The sequence below is a fragment of the Varanus komodoensis genome, unplaced genomic scaffold (assembly GCF_004798865.1).
Source record: "Varanus komodoensis strain SLA01 unplaced genomic scaffold, ASM479886v1 scaffold7_3, whole genome shotgun sequence".
NCBI classification, from domain to species: domain Eukaryota; kingdom Metazoa; phylum Chordata; class Lepidosauria; order Squamata; family Varanidae; genus Varanus; species Varanus komodoensis.
Window position 1 is genome coordinate 9,487,195 of NW_025336480.1, and position 16,446 is coordinate 9,503,640.

The 16,446-nt window shown below is 41.6% G+C and overlaps 1 protein-coding gene across 10 annotated transcripts in view; it reads left to right on the forward strand.

Moving 5' to 3' along the window:
- FNIP1 (folliculin interacting protein 1) overlaps positions 1–15,638 on the forward strand; it is a 98,642-nt gene extending 83,004 nt beyond the window's left edge. For all 10 annotated transcript variants that reach the window (XM_044454507.1, XM_044454510.1, XM_044454513.1 and 7 more), the window contains 6 exons: positions 1,513–1,682; positions 2,949–4,377; positions 5,089–5,257; positions 7,961–8,158; positions 9,458–9,573; positions 10,746–15,638. In XM_044454507.1, the coding sequence (XP_044310442.1) occupies positions 1,513–1,682; positions 2,949–4,377; positions 5,089–5,257; positions 7,961–8,158; positions 9,458–9,573; positions 10,746–10,824 (2,161 nt within the window). In that variant the 3' untranslated portion in view covers positions 10,825–15,638. The remainder of the gene's footprint in view (positions 1–1,512; positions 1,683–2,948; positions 4,378–5,088; positions 5,258–7,960; positions 8,159–9,457; positions 9,574–10,745) is intronic.
- The last annotated feature ends 808 nt before the right edge of the window (positions 15,639–16,446 follow it).

Consider the following 16,446-nt stretch of genomic DNA (forward strand, 5'->3'; position numbering starts at 1 on the left):
AGTGCAAACAGTTGGAGGGCACTAAGAAGCTTCAGAGCTGTTACATGGTAAAGGAGGAGGATATGTGTTATGAAATGGGCATGTGATATATGTGGAAGCTACTGTTCAAAGAAATCAAATAAGTTATTACTAAGTGAAGTGGAATTTCAGTAAGTACATGTATAATGAGTGTCCTGATCCTGTAAAAAGCTGCAAAGCTCATGAAAGAGAAAATGCCATACACCAGGATCCAAAAATGTACTCTCAGCAGCAGCACTGGGTGAAAGCACAGATGAAACCCATAGCATTTTTCTTATTTTTTTCATGGCTTGAATTCAGTTTTACTCAGCATTAGCAAGCAAATACATGTCCATGCAGAAATAACCCTCACCGAGGTGAGTGGGAATGAATCCCAGATAAGGGTCTGTAAGACGCTAATTACTTAGCACATGGAAACTACTGTTCAAGCCAGAAGCTAAAAGATGTAAAAGATGTGAATTAGTTAGCATCTAAAATTAAATGTTAATAAAACCACATATAGTTTTACAGAGCAAAGAGTTTTTAAGCACATATTTTTCTTCAGAAGTTTTAATAGGCAACAGTAATGGACTGAAACTAACTGTCCAAAATTTAGTTCATAGCCTGGATATTGTAAGATTCTCTGTTATGTAAATATCTTACATCTCAGCTTCCTGGAAACATTTCACCCTTGTTAAGTCAAAATCATGCTGTGTTCTTCACTAATTTTTTAAAATGTAGGCTTAACAAAATAACTCTGACATTGTGGACTCCTTTTAAAACTTGGAGCCAGTGATGGCTGCCTGACAATATGAAAATCTGCATGGACAGAAAGGAAAACTTGAGGCAAACTGCCAAACCATATATCCTCCAAACAGTACTGAAACCAGATGTTACAGCTGGCCATCACGTATTAGCCATCCCTTCTCGACTGTTGAAGACTAAACCATAGCGAAACCAAGAAGTGCAAGACTATAGCCAGATCTCAACACACACACACACACACACACACACACACACACACACACACACTTTTATTTCAGGGTGCTGCTTGATGTTATGGCCTGACTGCTAAGCCGCTATAACAGCTGTGATATACTTTCCATCTTCTCCAAACTAGTGGCACATTTAAAATTCTATTTCTCCAGAGTGCATGGGCCATAAAAGCTGCTGACACTACAAGCTTTGAAATCCTTCAGATGAGCAATATTTTAGAATAAAAATAAACTTCCAGTTTATTAGCAATGCTGTTCAGAGGTCCCCAATGCAAGAAATTGAAGGGACATGTGAACCTCTTGGACAAATATGATAGCAGTTTGTGATGCACAAGAGCTGTGGAGCTGCATCAGACTTTTTTGCCTGGCTAGGGCATCCAAACTGAAGCTCTTCCTTCTCTTCTAGAGTAAGCAGGGTGCTTCCTGTATAAGAAGTTTCTCTTCGTAGAACTGAATGTTTAAAAAAATCTTTGTGTAGAGTTTGGATTATGCCTAAACTATAGGCCTTCTTTTCTTTCAGATTCCTCCCAGCTCTTCTGACTGCAATTTTGACAAACCATCTGGCCTGGGTTCCAACAGTCATGCCGAATGGCCAGCCACCCATCAGGATCTTTCTAGAAAAGCATTCCTCACAGAGTGTGGACATGCTGGCCAAGTCTCATCCATACAATCCATTATGGGCACAGCTAGGTATGTCTGAAATTACCCCAGAGAATTTATTCCAAGCCCCAAATGCCACTTTTGTTAAACTACTTTGTATAATAGGAAAACTGTAGGAGGGAGGGTTGAGAAAGGGGAAGAAAATGACATACAAATTAATGTATCAGTATTTATCTGCTGAATTGGGTTAAGGAAAATAAACAAGAATGGGAATTAGCAGTTCCGTCTCTCCCTCAGTACCTCATGTCTCCACTTAATCTTTCTGTTTATTATTTTGTTTTATTTTTATTTTATTTTAAAATATGCATATATCACTCTTCAGCTCTCAATTCCAGAGTAGTTTACCATAAATTAAAGCATAAGAAAATACAATAATGTAAACCACAAAGTAAAGCAGGGGATTAAGGAGGAGCAGAAATAATCAAGAACATCTCAAGCAGGATTTAAAATCAGAAAGGCCTTGGTCTGACACTGTGGGGAGCCCCTGCCAATCAGAACAGGGCAGACTAGATGAGCTAGCAGTCTGGACCAGTATTTGTGTTTTATTCTTAGACCCATATTCCCTCCTTCTGCAAATCCTTCACCCATATTTTTCGAGGGAACCATTTAATCCTGAAGTATTTTTCTTCCTTTTATGATACAAGTTCCATTCTTGGAAGGCTTTAGTTAAGAATTAGGATCTGGTCTCATGTGTGGGTTTTCAGAAGCAGTGATGGAGGGGAGCATGCAGTGAAGTGGAGCAGGCACTTCTCTCAGATGTTCCTGATAAACTGAGTGCTGTGCTTCATGTCCCTGCCCTTTGCGATTTATGTGTTCCATGGATCAGCTCGGCTTCCTACCTTTCTGGATGGCCCTTCAGGGCATGGCTATGGAGCTTGCCGTGATAAGCATCTGCACATCAGGGTTCCACCTGGCACCACTGTTGAGAAGCGAGTGCTGTATGGTCAAGGAGGCTTGCTCCCGAGTGAGCATAGGGTCACAACCTTTCCAGTAACCCAACATGGCAGAGACTAAGATGGGCAAGGTGATCTTTGCAGCAGTCCCATAAGTCAAAGTCTCACAGACTGCAGTTTGGAATCACTTTTAAATAGAACAGGGCTGCATAATATTTTTGCAGGTAAAGTTTGCTCTGTAGCCATCCCAGCCAAATACTTATACTGAAATACAAACTTATACTGAAGATCTCTGTTAAGTTTATGTTTTGGAAATTTCAGCATGTCTGATTTTCAGTCATGACATTGTACTTTATGAGGCAATATGCATATTAGAATGTTTCTTTTATATTCTATCCCAAAGGAGACCTGTATGGAGCTATTGGGTCACCTGTGAGACTATCAAAAACGATTGTGGTTGGCAAAAGGCAGGATCTGGTGCAGCGTTTGCTGTATTTCCTCACTTACTTCATACGATGTTCTGAGCTTCAAGAGACGCATCTCCTGGAAAATGGAGAGGATGAAGCCATTGTGATGCCTGGCACAGTGATCACCACCACCCTAGAGAAAGGGGAGGTCGAGGAGTCTGAATATGTGTTGGTCACAATGCATAGGAACAGAGCCAGTTTACCCCTTCAGGAGTCTGAAGAAGTCCGGCCTTCGGACTGCAGCTGCAAATACTGCAAGTGCCCTCTCAAAACTGGTCAAAATCCAGAAGGTGTTTCAGGACAGGAGAGAGAAGACTCACAGGGTGCCATAAAGACAGAGATGGAGGCTTCTGTGAGGGGAAGCAGATCTGCATCTGCTGACCACCAAGAAAGGCCTGATGATCTGAAGCAGTGCAAAGAGATGCTGAGCTCTTGCCTGGATGTAAAGTTAGAGAGAGTGGCTTTTGCAGGATCAGCCTCGGTGGAAACGTGTGCCTTGGCGGACTCCAGATTGGAACCAACAGGTGGATCATGGAAGAGTGAGGCATCACTGGATGCTGATGATCAGTCTGTGGAAGTCATGAAATCAACAAGTACTGTGGTAGAAAAGAAGCCGCCTGATAAAATCTCATCTGAGGCAATTCCTTGCAGCACAGCTGAGGCCCAGACAAAGGTGACTTTCCTCATAGGGGATTCCATGTCACCCGATTCAGATATTGAGGTCCGAAGTCAAGCAGTAGCTGAACAAATGGCCAGGCACACCAACGAAATGAAGGCTGAAGAAAGAGTAACTGCCGATCAGAACTGTGAAGCTAGGCAACTCCTGGAGGACCAACAAAGAAATCTGAATATGCCTGAACAGTTCCCACAGGTGGCCATCGAGCTGCAGAATTGGAATCCTTACAATACAGAAAGTACAAGTCTTCTTGGTGAATATTTTACTGAGGAAGGTTCAATTAAAAGTAGGACTATTGATGATATTCCAGTGAAAGCAACAACAGACATTTTAGATCCTAGCAGTAGCCTAGAATTTCCCTCCAAACCGTGCACAAAAAACAACAAATCCTCCAGCGAATTTTGTAAGTTTATGGAATCTGTTCGTCAAGAAACTTGCAAAAACTGTTTTGCAGAGCAGGACCAAAGAGACAAGATCTCTATGTTTGTCCCCCATGGGGACAGAGAGAATGCAGATAAAAAGGCTGACCCAGGTGTGGATTGGGACATTCCAAGAAACGAAAGTTCTGATAGTGCCCTTGGTGACAGCGAAAGTGAAGATGCAGCTCACGACGTGGCCAGAACAAACAATAACTATTATGGGGCAGAGCAAGAAGAATGGGCAGAAGAAGAAGACATACCTTTTCCTGGGTAGGTATTTCCTATGGAAACTAGCACTTGATCACATCTGTCTTGTTCACTGCATTCCTACAAAATGGGGGCCTTGGTATAGTTGCCCAATATGGCATCTATTGATAGAACAGATGTATGCATTTTATGTGTTTCTGTATGTACACACATACACGCACAAAGACCTATGCTTAGTGTTTGCAAAATTAATATTAAGAGACAGGTTGTATATGTTTTCCTCATACAAATGATGGATTAATTGTTTCAGCTGGGCTTCTTTCAAGGCACTAATTAGAGCAATGTAAGAAATGCTTATTTCACTGAGGTTGCCACTTAAAGGGTCTGAAATTACCTTTCACACTTGGTGGGGTATATACCTTATTTGAGAAAGTCTCTTGAAAGAAAGGCACTTGACCAAGAAAAAATAGTTCTACAGTTATTAATTTCAGCACTGGTCCATGAGTTTTTTCTTGCATTTGTGTAGTTTCTGCCATCTATGAACTGGTAGAAACTTTTACCCATCTTTCAACATTGAATCAACAAGGAAGATGAGATCATTTGGACTAAGATGGAAATCCATCATATGGTTGTATATGTCTAAGACCCTCTAGAGTTAATGGGACTTAAGTAACCTTAACTGTGCAATAGATTGCCCACTGTGGTATTGCGCTGAAGCAGAGCGAAATCAGTGCTAGTTGTAGTATACATGCCCATGTTATACCTTTCTTTCAGGTCAAAATTAATTGAAGTGAACTCTGTCCAGCCCAGTATTGCCAATTTTGGAAGGTCCTTGCTAGGTGGCTACTGTTCATCTTACGTACCTGACTTTGTTTTGCAAGGAGTAGGAAATGATGAGAAACTGAGACACTGTTTGATGTCAGATTTGTCGCATGCTGTGCAGGTAATTTAAACTATATGCAACAGATGAATCTATCTTTGACAGTCAACAAAAGGGAGTATTTTGAAAACCTGCTAGAATAGGGATGGAGCTGTGACTCAGTTAAATATTTCTAGTTTCTTTAGTCACATTCTGCTAAAATTCTAATTAATAGCAGTGATATGAAATACTTGTCCAGTCTAGAAAGCCGGTTTTGGAGACCTTGAGTCAGATGGTCACTGTTAATTTGTCTTTGGACTAACATTTTGATATTGAAGTGTCATAATTAATGTTTTGGGAAACATTGGCAGGCCGCTTGCTAATTTTCCAGGCAGTTTTCATAAACAAAACCAGTCAGTGGCAGATTACAGTTTCCAGTATTAAAGTATTTTAAAACACAGTGGCAAAGTTTGAGGGAAAAGGCTAGTTCTGCTTAGATGCCATTGAAATTACCGTTAAGATTTAAGACTGGATCCATTTTTCCTCCTCTAAGAGCCACCAGGGCAACGATTCTTCTGAAACAAAAGTCCCCTAGCCACGTGTCATTCTTGGGTTCAGGCTTGTCCTTTGCTTTTGCTTCCCATCTAGGGTTGTTATTGATTTGGCCATGAGATAAGTGTATGCCTCTGTATTGCTGGTGCCAGTGGCAAGCAAGAGGATGGCCAATCACCACCATGCCCTGCTTCTCCGCCCTCAGAGGCATCTAGGTGGCCACGGGTTGTAAGCTGGACTCTTGGGCCAATCCACTGAGTGTATGTTTATGTTCTTAGCAGATCCTTTAAAATAGTTGATTCCTCCCAGAAATAAAGCTGTGAGAGTGTGATCTAATTGTCATTACAGGCACACCGAAATAAGAATTAACTACAAATAAAGCAATACATATTAAGCATCCTATTAGACAGGCCTTCTTAAATGAGCAGTGACCTTTTAAGATCAGCATCTGTCTCGACCATTTCCTATGACACAGTGGCCTTTAGAGCAAAATTATTCAGGATGTAGGAACCAACATTTTGTTTCCAGACATACTTTGCTTTTCTCTTGAATGAATGCTTCTCATTGATGCGCACACATGTGTAAGCATGCATGCGCATGCATGCACCCACACACATACAAAGGAAGACATTGTTTCAAACATTAAGAATAGCCGAGGTGATATATTTAAGGGAATATTCAGCACTGGCTAGAAAAATTAAAGTCACACTTAAAGTCACATAATTTTGATGATATTTTGAAATTTGCCCAGTTACAAATTAAGTATAAATAATTCAAATGGATTGGACCTTCCCTTTTTAAAGAAGAAAATGAAAAATGCCATAAACTAAGGATGTGTTGATGCTGGGAAGTCAGATTTCTTTGAGCTTAGCAAACTTACTGCCTATTTCCAAACAAATGATTAGAAGCAGGCTGACTTGGGGGAGGAAAGAGGTCTGCAGACCTCAGTCTCTAAAAAGCAGGTCATTGTTTGTGTATTTAAAAAAATTGCTAAGGAAATCTGCCCAGTCTGTGTAACTTCACCTAAACTGCATAACTTTTTGCAATTTACCCCATGTTGTGCATAAATAGGCACCCCAAAAGAATGTGGATTTAGCTCAATTTGTGTGGATTGGACAATTTCTTAGAAATTTTGCTAGAGCACCTGCTTTTTTGGTCTTTGCACAAAAGCTGCAAAATAACACAATTTGCATAATTTATGTAAACACTGAAATTGCACGATTTGTGTAAACTTCCTTAGTATTTAAAAATGCTCAAACCATGGGCTGCTTTCAACACAAAAGTCAGTGAGCCAGCTCAGCTTGCCCCGTACTGAGTCAGCACCAGTGCAGGGCTGGCAAACCAGAATTGGGCTGGGGGATCGTGAAATTTTTTGGATTTTCACCCCCCACCCCATCTCCTCGCACACCCTTATTTCAAGCCCATTATTTAAAACATGCTTGTTCCTTGCTCCCTCTGCTGGTCCTTTTGCATAAATTAGACATATCTCCATGCCTTCAGCAGTTGTCCATGTGAAATGGAAGTCAACTACAAAAGGAAGTCCAGCAGGTGGTGATGACAAGGCCTTGTCATCACAATCTGCTGAACTTACTTTTGTAATTGACTTCCATGCAAACTTACTGAAAGCAAATTTGCAAAGAGAATATGTCAACGCAGCTCTGCGTTGCCTCAGCTGCATCCATCCAGTTCTTATTTCCATCACAAGCAAGTTTTGTTTTCTTAATAATAATTTTTAACTATAATTGGAAATACCTACCAGAGACATATATGCATATGCACATGAACACACACACACATAAAGAAACTGGCTGAGATTCAAACAGTACTCAAGGCATGTCTGTTCTTGAGTGTCTTTATCACTTTCTTTTAAAGAACAGGCTCCATGCCACATTGCAAAGTACTTTTGAGATTCTCATCACTTTTGGAAATCGGGTGCCATGTGGTACCACATGGTTCCACAACAGTTAGTTCCACAATAGAAAACCAAAGCTTGTCCAGTCATGCAGTTATGCAGTTAGGGAATTCTTTGATTCCTGGCCCTTGCCTACTGTTTATGTCGTAAGGCATAAGTTTACTGATTGCCTTTCATGATTACTGCTTTTCCCAAAGCCCTGCATACTAATATATGACAGAGTATATACATAGGTGCTAAATCCTTCCAAGTTTTCATTCCAAGGAGAATTCTCACCCAAGAGTGATACTCAGAAATTACTTCTCAGACTATTTCCCTTCTAGCACCCTGTTCTCGATGAACCAATTGCAGAAGCTGTCTGCATTATCGCAGACACGGATAAGTGGACAGTGCAAGTAGCCAGTAGTCAGAGGCGAATCATCGACAATAAACTGGGGAAAGATGTACTAGTCTCCAACCTGGTCTCCAACCTGCTCCATTCCACTCTTCAACTTTATAAGCATAATTTATCTCCAAATTTTGTAAGTATCTGATCAAATCTCAGTATAAATGGGAGTGAGCCATTTCTTTGACTCAGTGCTCCATCTGAAAGCAAAATATATTACAGTTCAGTATTCTCTAGTTAGCTTTGATTCTAGTTGGACTTTTTTCCATCTGAAACATGGTGGCATCCTCTAGCAAGGATGTTTCTCAGGTGGAAGGTTCCATTCCAGGTTAACCTTGGCATCTCCAGGTACGGGTAGGAAAGGCTTCTGTTGGCAGCCCTGTTTGAATCTATGCATTTATAAACCCTATATTACACATTTGCAAGTAGTGAGCACTGGAAGGTGCATGATGGAAAATACTTCTGCATTTTTAAATATTCCTGTACTTAATCTAACAGATCAGTCAGATTCATCAGGGGTGTGCAGCAGAGGATAGATTCAGAACAAGTTAATGTTCATGATTAATTGTAGGAATGGTGTTGTGTGAACAGTTGTGGTTTAATTTATCATCATTTTTATGTGGACAGAGTTGATCTCAGAGCTGCACAGCATGGGTGAGCTATACCTAGCTGCTCAGAGTTACATTGGCTTTTTTCAGCAACACACATGGCTGCACTGAATTTTCATCTGTGAAGGTTATCAGACCAAAAGGGAAGTTTGGAGGAGAAGCAATGCTTCCTCTCTTACCTTTCTTACTTCACTTCTCTTGCTTAACTGTCCATAACTGTTCACAAAAAATGACACACAGTTAATCAGGGATGTCTTCAGAAGGCATCTGAACTAACCAGGAATCATGTATGAAGCCTGAAGATGCCATGTAGTCAAATGGTTTTGGCTACAGGGTGTAGTAGCAAAGCTAAATCAGAATGAGGGCAACATGTCTTGGTCCCAGTCTGATTGAACAAATAGTTTTGCTTCATTTCACAGGGTGAAATGGGGTGGAGTAGGATGATGTGTTTTGCAGAAGTAAACATTTTCATAAAAGATCCTTGTTATTGTATTAATCTGGTGAAAGCACAAGCAGTAATATCTATCTTAACAAGCTGTTAAGAGCTAATCATAGCTGTCTGACAATTTGTTTTTTAAAATAACATGTTCTAATTTCAACCAAATTCTCCCTCTGATTAGAGAGGGTTGCTTCCTGTACAGCTATAGTCCTTTATTTTCAAAGTCCAAAGAAAGTTTGGAGATACTTACTAAAGACATAAGCATATTCAGTTTACCTGAGCGTGCCTTAAAAATGCAGCATGAATGGGTTAATTATATTTTTTAATTACTTTTGCTTTGGTTGGAGTAGTTTGTAACCTCATGGTTCCTCTTTTCATTTATCCCCAGTGTGTCATGCATCTGGAGGACCGGTTGCAGGAGCTTTATTTCAAGAGCAAAATGTTGTCGGAGTATCTGAAAGGCCAGATGAGAGTTCACGTGAAGGAGCTGGGAGTGGTACTCGGGTATGAGCCCCATTGAGTATAACTCTCTTGGCCTGTTATGTATATGTCTTTAGCATTGATCTGAATAGCCAGTCTGCAATAGCTGATGCTGCTACTGGGCTTTTGCGTGGCATGTTGTGTGAGACCCTATCCAGGCACACTGACCTTGTCCAGTAAGGCTGTCAGTAAGTTGCTATTACAAAAGGCATCCTTTTGTTTTTGAGCATATTGTAGGTTTTCCCTAAGGTTCAGAGCACACTGCAGAAACTATGAAAAGTTCAAATTTGTGACATGGTGTTTGCTAGGAAGTCAGTCCCTCTGATGTTTAGGATCAGTGCTTAGGGTTACAGTGCAAGTCACTTGCACACTGAACTTGCATGCATCTGAGACCCCACGCATAGGACTAAGTGAAAGTCCCAAGTGACAGCCAGCCCATCTGTTCCTGGCCTACTTCCATCCACTAGGAACAGCAAAAGGCGGAATTCCAAAACCAGCTGTTACTTGCTTATGGGCACTACCGCCTTACAGAAGAAGCAAGAGGGACCTGTATTCTAAAAGTGGCAATAGCAGCCAGCTATTAATAAAACTCCTGGAAAAGTAAATTATTTCTTGGCGTATACATAGCATTATTGATGCACTATGCTGTATATATGTTTCAATATGCTGTTTCTGGCCAGATGCTGCCCATCCCTAAAGCGATCTACAAGCAGTGTATACTGTTCAGAGGCATAAAAGCACACTTCTTTCCCAGCTTTTCTTCCCTGTTTGGAGCTCATTTATTCATTTCTACTTCTTTCAACCCAGTTGTTTAAATCTGAAAATCATTGGGGTTCATGGGCAGTTTTCCAAATTGCTTCCATGTACTTTGATTCCCAAGACAGCTGGAAACAATTAAGTCCCTAGTAATGTCGACCTGTCGCCAGACTAGTCCAGGGGGAAGACTTCTTGCGACAAGCAACCCAGTCATGTGTGTTTATGAAGTGAATGAGTGTGCACTTTAATTACTGAAATGTATTTTGGTCATCGCAGTATATCTAGTGTGACAGTTCAGAGGCTCTGCTTTTTAAATATACAACTACTGCTGTTTTAATAATCCAAGGGCAGGTACCTAGACGTGAGAAAAATATTGTGCCATACTAATGAGCTTCAGAACATTTGAGACTGTGCATTGAAAATACTTGTCTGTTCTTTAGGATTGAATCGAGCGACCTCCCTTTGCTGGCAGCTGTAGCAAGCACCCACTCTCCGTATGTTGCCCAGATTCTGCTCTAGAATACCAAAGGGTAAAGACAATAACGTCCTTTTTTATGCATACAAGGGAATACCAGGAAGCAGAGATGAACCACTCTTGTCCGGGCTCTTTCTTGCCTGCGGGCAAATGAAGCGAACAGCTTGGTGACTTGTGCCCCTGCAGCTGAACACATAAGGCACAAACAAGTGGGGCCGTTGCCCGCTTCCTTCATTTCCCATTCATTTAAAAAGAAAATCAGACCAGAGACTTAGGTCACTAAAGAAGACACTAGAGCTTGGAGGACCGTAAATGGCTTGGACAGTTACTGCCAAAACGGATAAAACTACAAACTGTTAAAATTATGGACTACCAGGAAAAAGATCTGTTTCATCACCCTATCCAGTGCTGTTACTGTTTATACGAGAGAATGGAACTAGCTGGCTACTTGGTACCAATTAGGAGAGCATTTAAAACACTTGATTATAATCTGTATAACCTGTAACAATTTTGACCATTTCAGCGTTAAAGGTTAAGTGTTGACTATCTCTTTTTTTTCTGTATAGGGGTGGGGAAGCCATTGAAAGTCAGGCAGGGTGTTGGGACAGTGACCCATGCTCTGCTCTGAAAGGAATTTTAGGCACTTTCCATGGAGAGAAAGCCTGAGTATATAAGCCAAAAGACATGTATAATTTCTCCCTCAGTTATGTTACTGATGCTGTGCTTTTTGATGCTGTTGTCTAAGAACACTAGAAAACAAACAGTACCCAGACTAGAAAAGGCAATTTCTCTGCAATTTTCTTCACAGAATCTCATGGCACCTTGAAGACTAACAATTTTTTTCTGGCAGATGCTTTTGCAGATGCTGCGGTAAAACACATGTGGTAAAGCCTCCCTACTGCTTATTTTTCCAAAATGCGGGAAAAAATTAAGGCTTTCTTCGTCTTGATTCGAGTCCTGTTATAAAGAAAAGATACATGCCCATAAACTCCTTTAAAATCCAAGGAATTTACGCACTTCACTACACGCTGAAACCCCCTCGATCTCAGTAGGATATAAGTTTGTGCCCATTTTCAGATTTCAGATGCTTTAGTATGAAGTAAAGAGAATTCATACCATGGGAAATATGATTGGATGAGGCGTGAGAGTACTTAAAAAAATGTTGTGCATAAATACTCAGGTATATTACAGAAGCTGTTTTGAAGTTGGGGCTGGTTTTGCTCCGTGGTTTAATAATTATGTCGACAACATTTTAGACAAAGTACCCAATGACACCAGCTTTTCTGACCTATTTATTTAACAGCAGGCTTACAGTGCAGTTCTGTACAGGTTACTTGGAAGTGAGTTCAGTGAGACATACTGCCAGGTAGGTTTTCACAGGACTGCAGCCCTAAGTGAGAAGAACCGCAAACTGTAGCTATTAATGTGCCGTCCGTCTACTCATCCTTTACCTCTGCACTGTTCTCGCCTTTATTCTTCAATACAGATGTCTATTCAGGGACCCATCCGTTCTAAGAAATACATATGGTAGGTGGCTAGATGATTCTCAGATTAGGCTTTTCTACCTCAGGTTCAATAATGGGATGCTGTATTAAAAGTTTTTCTCATTTACCCTAGTATCTAGCCAGGCATCAGTCATAATGCTTGTGACTAATTGCATTAATGGTTAGTGTTTAGATTTCATGTGTCATCTGACAACATAAATCAAAGGTATATAGTCCCAACTTCATTAAAATAACACCATTATGCTGGATATTTCTCAGGACTTATACAGCCATTTCATAATTTTATGTTATGCTTGAGAGAAACAGAGGTGACAGTGCACTTGAAACGTGTTAGGTTTTTTTCCCTTCCGATGGCTAGGGCTAGGTAATTTATTTCCTTCTGGTTTTGCCAGCATTTCTTTCTTCCCTGCCCGGTACTCACATTGTCATTGGAGTTTAAGAGATGCAAATTCCCTTGTTAGCAGCATCAGTGGTTTGGCACTCTTGTGTGCCACTGTCACCTCCTGTGGTTGTTGTATTAGTTGTGACAGAGGACCCACCCCCCCCGCATGCATTTTGGGCCTTTAACTATTCATTTTAAATTTTTAGCATTTTCGTGGATAATCACATCCATTATATTGCGTATGTCCTTATGCAGCTTGTCGAAATACTAACTGGAGAACCCAAACCCAACATTCATCTTCTGCAGCAGCAGTACCCTATCATTTCTCACCACCATAAACCCCTTTTCCTTTGAATGATGTGCGTCCCCCTGCTTACCCTTTGTGGTAATGGAGTGACCATATGGGTTCCAAACGGGTTTGCTTAAAAACCTGGGCAGACCTTTCCACAAACAGCAAGGCCGCCTCGCCAATCCAATTCTGCCAACAAGATGTCTTTTCCCTGCACCCCTTCCTCTGCCACATCGGGCCACAGTCAAGCTATCATGGCAGGACTGAGGCTAGGAATATGGCGGCTATGTTAGGGCAACAACCTCCCCTGCCCTGAATTATTTTGTCAAGACGTCTGCAAGCCCCAAGCTCATCAGGAATTAGCAGGCCGCCTAATGTGGCTTTCACGGTTGCACATGCTGCTCTGAGGCTTTGTTCAATGAGAATCGTGTCAGTAAAGGCCTTTCCAGATCAGGCCCTTTCCTCGACTAGCGTATGTGAAAACACTGGTTTTGGAGCGCTGTGGTTGATTCCACTGCAGAGAGCTGTGCCAGCAAAATGATCACAAAGCCTGCTTGTTGTGATGGGATCGAATGGAGCTTGGGCTTGCAGCGCGCCAGCCTTGATCAAGAGCCCCATGCGCGCATTGGGTCCCTGCTGCTAAGTGGCGGCTTAGAGCCCTTCATGCACGCGGGAGCCTCGTTCTGCTTCTGAAGCTGACTGCACAGGCAACCCTGCTGGGCTGAACACAGAAGGTATTTTAAAACCTTAAACTGAAACTGGAGCCTGTTTTGATAAAGGGAAATACATGATCAGATTTTCATTCATGTGGATTGTTCTTGTCCAGTGACCCGTTTACATTCTTAACTGAGCTAAACTATGAATTTGAATTCTGTGGTCTGGAGGCTGGTATGTAAACAAAAGCAAACGTGCACTGCTTTAGACAACAGGCTTTTTCTGTGCTCTGGCAGCACCTGCTTCATACAATGTTCTGTTGTTTTCTACCTTCTTCCCCAGAAATGAATGTATAAACACAGAGTGGTTCCTATTTGGACCTCAAACCGGAATGTACATTTACTCTTCCTTTCTACCCCACAATTAGTATATCTTACAAATACCAGTGATCCCAGACCTTCCTCTAGAGACAGCGGTAGCAAAAGGCTCCAAGCATTCCCATCCTGATCTGACAAAGCTCTTAACCATTTGTTCAGTGTGCAGATGAAAGCTGCGGTCCTGAAAAGGATTGCATGACCTGCTGACTTCAGTACAGATTAAGGCCCGGGGTGGTTTTGAGAAGACTTCCTTGTGCCAGCTTCAGTAAGACCACTGCATTTGCTCAGCTGAAGCCCCTGCATCAGCTTTTCCCAACCTGCTGCCTTCCAGATGTGTTGGGCTACAATGCCCACCATCCACAGGGGGGCACCAGTTTGGGGAAAGTTTGTTTTGCCCTTAGGAAATGAAGTCTTCTGCTTGGTTCATCTGTCATTCCTTCCTTCGTAAATTTTAGATGCTATTCTGAATGAATACTTCACAGGCCAAATGACACAAGGTGTTAAGTAAAAGAGACCCTCATCTAGAAGTCTACACTTTTCAATAATCGTTATTCCACTCTGCTTTTGAGAAAGTGGGTTGTTTCAAATTTTGTACTGATGTTGCTTGTTCCACGGTGGCTTTTGAAGACATTGGGGTGACTGGTCTCCAGTTCTTGCTTGTCCCACATATGCCTGTCGCATTTCTGTGCAATGTGACAGCTGTCTGTGCAGGTGCTGTGCTACATCAGGTAGCTACTGTTGTCCTGGAAGCAGCCGTTCAGGCTGCTTTCTGGCTGAGCTCGCAGCCCTGCTTGACAGCAGGAGGTGTGGTGATGTCCCAGCAGGCCAGTCCTTGCGCCCTCAGTCATACCCGCAGTGGCAAGTTACTTATAGGAACCACAATTTGATGTGACCATTATTCAGGTCGTACTAAGCATTGCCATTGATCTAGCATCTTCAGCAGCATCAGACAACCAGGCGTGAACTATCCACTCCCAGCATCCAGTTCATTTGGGGTTTGGTATTGAAAGGTTTTAATGCTCATTCTAATGATGTTGCTGGAATGGTTACTGTAGCCTGCTTTCTTGTAACTGATAGCTTGTTTATGGTACATGCAAAATCAAGGTACTATGTACACACACCTTTGTTTCGATTTTGTTTTCTTCTTAAAAGGGAATTATAACAGCACTGTAGTGTTGACCTCTTGTCATGCTTTTCAGAAACATGTATATACAGAACTAATCTTTTTGAATTTTGCAATACTTCCCATGTCCATTAATATGTCTTAATTTTAAGGCTGAAAATATTTAAGTGTATTGCACATACATCTAAAAAAATCCACTGCAGCTTGAAAATGTAGGGCTGCTAAAAACAACACACACAAAAGAGGATGAATCCAAACTAGGATTTCAAATCTTGTCTTTAAAATCTCTATTAGTTAAGGTAGCTGTTTCAAGAAGGTTTTCTCTGTTTTGTTTTCAGTCTCCTCTAAATTATGTAGATGGTGGTATGTGTAATATGCTGGGCAAAATGTACATACTTGTTATCTTTTGTGTTTTTGTATATATATATTATATATATATAAATATATTTCCCAAGATGTGCACTTGTATTATAATAACCATTCCCAATTTTAGGGGAACTTTGTGCAATAAATGCATCATCCATGTAATTGCTAGTTTTCCTCTCCTTTATTTCCTCTTGGTGGAAGGTAGATGGGTGGTCAGAATTGCTTCAGCTGCTGTCAAGCATTTTGTGACGTCCTTAAAGGTTTTATCCCCATTTCAAAGCAGCAGCTCCTCCCCACTGCATACCAGCAGACCCCACGTAACCTTCCTGAGTCTCAGGAGCATTTGCCATAGAGCAGAGGCACTGCCTTGGAAGTCCAGAGTTCCACTGCCACCTGGACTTGGCCATGTTTGCAGCTCTTTGTAGCTCTGTGCTGAACCTCTGCATCCCTGTGGCCCATGCTCCAAAACACCGCAGGCTTCCATTCACACAAAGCGTTCAGGCCACATGCAAGCCTGATCCACAGGCCACCAACTTCTCCCACTTGCTAACTATGGTTAATGCTTTTATTGGCCGTTTGTTTGCTTGTTTGTTTATACATGTATTTATACGCCACCTATAACTGCCAAGGTTTTCCTAGGTGGCTAACAATATCTGGCTTCAACTGGAATTGTATGTGGTTTGAAAGATACCTGTGGAGTGAATTCAAACTGTGTGTGGTTTAATCCCTGTGAACTACCCTGGAATCAATTTCGGATGAGTTGTTGTGTCAATATTTTAAACGCATGGACACCTGGAAGGTTTTCTCTAGGCCACAGGAAGACAAATAACCTTTTCCTTGTCTCTCAGAAACTTGCTTATGGACAAACATACTCTTGGTGAGACTTTCATCTCTTCAGTCCCTGAAAACTCGCCAGACATTCTAGAACAGGAAGGGGCACCCTCAGGCTGTCCATGTCTCACCCCCATCC